Source organism: Cannabis sativa, chromosome X, assembly GCF_029168945.1.
Source record: "Cannabis sativa cultivar Pink pepper isolate KNU-18-1 chromosome X, ASM2916894v1, whole genome shotgun sequence".
Taxonomy (NCBI): domain Eukaryota; kingdom Viridiplantae; phylum Streptophyta; class Magnoliopsida; order Rosales; family Cannabaceae; genus Cannabis; species Cannabis sativa.
Window position 1 is genome coordinate 50362490 of NC_083610.1, and position 5268 is coordinate 50367757.

The 5268-nt window shown below is 41.8% G+C and overlaps 2 protein-coding genes across 2 annotated transcripts; both read left to right on the plus strand.

The window, feature by feature from the left end:
• Positions 1–1223: 1223 nt before the first annotated feature.
• LOC115722306 (uncharacterized) lies at positions 1224–1724 on the plus strand. Its single transcript, XM_030651488.2, has one exon. The coding sequence runs from the start codon at positions 1224–1226 to the stop codon at positions 1722–1724; it is 501 nt and encodes a 166-aa protein (XP_030507348.2).
• Positions 1725–3195: 1471 nt separating this feature from the next.
• Positions 3196–3600, plus strand: LOC115722322 (uncharacterized mitochondrial protein AtMg00310-like). The gene has a single exon (XM_030651511.2). It carries the CDS (start codon positions 3196–3198, stop codon positions 3598–3600), a length of 405 nt encoding a protein of 134 aa, XP_030507371.2.
• Positions 3601–5268: the final 1668 nt, after the last annotated feature.

Sequence of the window (5268 nt, forward strand, 5' to 3'; positions counted from 1 at the left end):
ATCCAAAGGGCAGTCAACCTTAACCACTTTGAAAAGTTCTGTTGAGAATGGAGACAAAAGGAATTTTAATGAGGTGGATCCAAGTCAACATAAAGAGGGACAGGTGGATAAAATGAAGTTGAGTCATCATAGGAAGGGTGAATTTGAAATTTTTGAACGACATGTCGTTGAGGGAAAAAGAGTGGAAATCGCATTTGTTTTCTCTGATGTTTCTGAGTTTGCTACCCAGAAGAAAGTCACTCCCTCCATAGGTAAATCGAAGGAGAAGGGAGAGAAGAAAGAAGGGAGAAGTGTGATTCTAAGAAGCAGCCATCTTAGTAAGGAGAGAGATGAGAAAGCATCGGCAGACCATTCTAAGAAACGGTCGACGAAGGAAAGGGAGGCAGAAAGCGATATGGAGATCGATGATGAACTGGGGGGAAAAAGGGCCAATTGCGAGAATGAGATTGAGAGAACTATGGAAATTCAGGAGTTTAGACTCCCAGAAACGGTGACGTGTTTTGCAAAGGGCTGGATTGATGAAAAGAAAAAGGTTGTGAACAGTGTGAATGGTCGAAAGCTTAAATCGGCAAAAGTTTTGGCTCGAAGTAAAGCTTCTCTTTTGGTTAATAAGGGGAGAGAAGATGGGCATGATGACATCAGTGGTGATGATGGGTAGTTAGTGGGGTCGGATATTTCTGGAAAGGAGGATTTATCGGCCTTAAATGAAGATGATAAAGCGGCGAATCTTGAGATCCAAGGTCGCCGATCACAATGTTAATACTATGGTGAAATGTCTAGGGACTCGGCAACCCTGAAACATTCAATGCGCTCCATTTGAGAGTTGTGGAGATGAAGCCGAACTTGATCTTTATTTCTGAGTCGAAATTACTGAATAGTCAAGCGGAGGTAGTGGCGAGGAGATTGGGTTTCAATGATTTTTTTCTGGCAGAAAGGGTGGGGCTTAGCGGTGGTTTAATGCTGTTGTGGGAAGCTGGTCTTAAGGTAAAAATTCTATCTCATTCCAGATTTCATATACATTCTTTTGTCTGTGATTTGAATTCGATGGTGTGGAATTTTACTGGGGTGTATGGCGATCCAGTTAGAAGCCAAAGACATAATTTCTAGGCTATGCTTCATCGTATTAGAGATTAAGCTAATGGCACGTGGCTAATCGGGGGTGATTTTAATGAAGTTCTTCATACGAAAGAAAAGCAGGGGGTAGGGAGAAGAACTTGAATTCTATGGATGGGTTCAGGAAAGTTATGGAGGAGTGTGACTTTGAGGACCTTACTAAAGACATTGATACTTTTACTTGGTGTAATGGTCAAAAGGAGAAGTTCATGTTGGAAAAATTAGATAGATGCCTGGCCAATTCGGATTGGGTTAATCTTTTTCCTCAAAGTAGAGCTTTCTATCTTGAATGGTGGTGTTCAGACCACAAGGCCCTGGTGCTTGATACCGAGGGTGGAAGGGATTCCAATGACGGGGGGAAGGCACTTCGTTCCCGGTTTCATTTTGAAGAGGCATGGGTAGAGGAAGAAGAGTGTAGTGACATTGTTAGAGAAGGGTGGAACACGTTGGATCCTTGCTCCTCGGATTGGGATTTTAAGAGTAAAACTCAAAGGTGTGGGAGTAGATTAAATAGTTGGAATACAAAGAAGAAAAAAGAGTTGCAACACAGAGTTAAGGAGGGCACAAAGAGGGTTAATGAGTTGTCGAAAAGAATGAATTTTGACAATTAGGGATTACTTAAAGGTGTTGAAAACAACCTTAATGCAATTCTTGAGAAACATGAGAGATACTAGAGGCAGCGAAGCAGAGGTTTATGGATGAAATGTGGGGATAGAAACTCCAAATATTTTCATCATAAGGCGATGGCGAGAAAGAAGAAGAACAAGATCAGTGAGATAATGGATCATCAAGGTGGGTTGATGAGAAATCACTCTGAGATTAGTAAGGTCTCTACTGAATATTTCCAAGGCATTTTCACTTCTACTAATCCTAGTGAGCAGATGATGAGTGAGGTGGTGGACAAAGTGAAATGCAAAGTCTCTGCAAACACTAATAGGGACCTACTAGAGGCTTTCACTGAAGAGGAGATCACCAAAGTGGTTTTTTCTTGAATCCTTTGAAGGCCCCAGGAAGAGATGGCCTCCCTGCTCTCTTCTTCCAGAAGTATTGGGAAACTACTAGAGGGGATATCATTCGGGTTTGCCTCAACATCCTAAATAACAATGCGTCAATGGATCATCTTAACGACACTCTTATTGCTCTTATCCCCAAAGTGGACAAACCGTCAAAGATGGAAGAGTTTCGCCCGATTAGCCTATGTAACGTCATCTACAAGATCATATCCAAGTGCCTGGCCAACCGAATGAAGATGTGTTTGAATGAGGTAATCTTGGAGTTTCAAAGTGCTTTTGTGGGAAGTCGGATAATACAAGATAACGCAATTGTAGGCTTTGAAGGGATACATTGTATGAAACAAAACCGGTTTGGGAATGGATCAAAAGTGGCCTTCAAGCTTGATATGTCAAAAGCTTATGATCGAGTTGAATGGCCTTTTGTGGAGGCAGTCATGTTGAAATTGGGTTTTGATAGTCAGTGGATCATGAAAATATCCAAGTGCATTTCATCTGTGTCCTTTTCGGTGTTGATCAATGGAAGACCTACGAGAAACTTTACTCCCAAGAGGGGATTAAGACAAGGGGATCCACTATCCCCTTTTCTATTTTTGTTCAGTGTCGAGGCTTTGTCTAGCCTAATCCTGGATGCGGAAGAGAAGGGCCATATTCATGGACTGAGGTTTGGTAGAAATGGTGTTTCGGTCTCCCACCTGTTCTTTGCAGACGGCAACTTAATTTTTGTGGAAGCAGACAAAGAAGAATGTTACCAAGTCAAGAAAATTCTGGCAGCCTATGAAGCGACTTCAGGCCAAACCATCAATTTCACAAAATCAGAAATGTGCTTTGGGAAGGTGGTTGATGAAGCCTCGAAAACTGAATGTGCTGATTTATTTGGAGTCAAGAAGGTGGGTTTTTTGATAAGTACCTTGGTATCCCAATCTTTGTGGGAAGAAAGAAGTGTGAACTTTTTGCTGCAATTAAAAAGAGGGTGTGGAATAGACTTAGAGGTTGGAAAAGAAGTTTGTTTTCGGCAGCCGGCAAAGAGGTGTTGATTAAAGCAGTCATCCAAGCAATGCCTTGTTACACGATGGGGGTGTTCCGACTTCCCAAGAAAAATATCCATGAGCTTCAAGGAATGACTGCTAGATTCTGGTGGGGTTCTTCAAAGAAAAAAAAGAAAACTCATTGGGGAGCTTGGAGTAAACTTTGTCTTCCTAAGGAGAAAGGGGGTTTGGGGTTCAAAGACTTAGAGCTTTTTAATAAAGCCTTGCTAGCCAAGCAAGTGTGGCGGGTTGTTAGAAATCCTATGTCCCTTGTTGGAAAGGTGTTGAAGAGCAGCTATCTCTCCAAATCCTCTATGTTGGATGCTAAAAAAGGTTCGTGTTCATCTGCAGTTTGGAGGGGTTTGCTTTGGGGTAGAGAGATTGTGGAAGCAGGCTCTTGGTGGAGAGTTGGTTCAGGGGAAAACATTGATATTATAAAAGATAGGTAGATGCCTAGACCTGTGAAATTTAGACCAATCTTAAATCCCGGTATACCCGCTGGTACCAAAGTCGTTGATCTCAGATTAGCAAATGGGGATTGGGATGCCGAGTTTATTAAGGCAATCTGTTGTGAAGACGATGCAGAGATTATATTGGGAATCCAACAAGGCTCTTCTGAGAGTGAAGATAGGCTGATCTGGCACTTCGCAAAAAATGGAAAATACAATGTTCGAAGCGGGTACAACACTGCTCTTAATGGGAGAGTGTTCGAAGAGAATTCCGACACAGAAAGCACTAAGAAATGGTGGAAGCACATGTGGAGCTTGAGAGTCCCCCCTAAAGTCAAACAGTTTCTCTGGAAAGTGAGTCATGAGTGGCTCCCGACTAATAGTGTTTTGTTTTGCAGGAAAATGGAGGTTGATAAACATTGTGGGCGTTGCAAAGGTGCGAGAAAGGAAGAAACAGTCATTCATGCCCTTTGGGAGTGCCCAATAGCCAAGGAAACGTGGAAACGATGCAGGCTGTACAAAGAGATAAAAAACGAGATCAATCCGGATATACAAAATTTCTTATGGATGCTAAAAGAAAAGCTGTCCGGGGCGAACTTTGATCTCTTTGTGATGATTTCATGGCAACTATGGTATAGCAGAAACTTGTCGCTGCACAATAATTTCTCCCCCAAGAGTGAGGATGTTATTGCGATAGCTACAAGAATTCTTGAAGAGTACCAAAGCAACCATGGAGACGGAGTCCCAAGACAAACACCCCAGCCCCGGAGAGGAAGCGGTGGGCCCCCCCAGATTGTGGTACATTGCTCTTTAATGTGGATGCGGCGGTCGACACCACCAACAAGAGTAGCAGTGCGGGAGGGGTGCTTCGCGATCATAAAGGCAGCTGTGTCATGTCCTTCCGACAGTACTGGCACTTCCCGTTCAACCCATATGTTGCAGAACTCAAAGCAATCAAGGAAGCCATTCTCATTGCTGGTAATCGTAATCTCAGAGGTTTTTTTATACAGTGAGATTGCCTCAATGCAGTAAAAGCGATTAACTCTAGTTATGTTTTGGATAGGGATGTTGAATTTTTGTTGGAGGATATTAAAAAAGGCCTCTTGTCTTGTAATTGCTTAGGAGTGAATTATGTGCCAAGAACTTGTAATTCCTTGGCTGACTATTTAGCAAAGAATGCCTTAGTTGTTAAGGATTCTCTTGTGTGGGATGGAGGTGTGCCTCCTGTTGCCTTTTCAACCTTGTTGGTTGATAATTTGGCCTTCCCCTAGGTTTCTTTGTACTGTTCTCTTTCCTCAAAAAAAAAAAAAAAAGAATTTTTTCTAAAATATACGTTTGGACCCGAGAACTCTCTTTAGAATTAAAGTCCAATTTTTAAGTAGTTTCGTTCCATGAAATCTATATGAATGCCTTAATTTTTGCATTTAGATTCATTTAAAATTGATTTTGGATTGATTTGGTTGTCAAAATTAAGAGTTACAATCGGGTATGGGTCGGGTCCACTGTGACCCTCGTGCAGAAAAACAAGTCATTTGCACCCCCGTTGGAGGTTGATGGTGGCCTAAAATTACGTGTCGTTTTCCACAATATATGAAAAACGATATGTTATTTTTTTTTATATTAATTATAAGGTAGCCTTTTGAAAAAAGCGCAAATTGTTGAGTAATT

Excerpts from the sequence above, each read along its gene's own strand:
- LOC115722306 (XM_030651488.2), top strand. The coding sequence starts at position 1,224 with ATGGATGGGTTCAGGAAAGTTATGGAGGAGTGTGACTTTGAGGACCTT.
- LOC115722322 (XM_030651511.2), top strand. The coding sequence starts at position 3,196 with ATGGGGGTGTTCCGACTTCCCAAGAAAAATATCCATGAGCTTCAAGGA.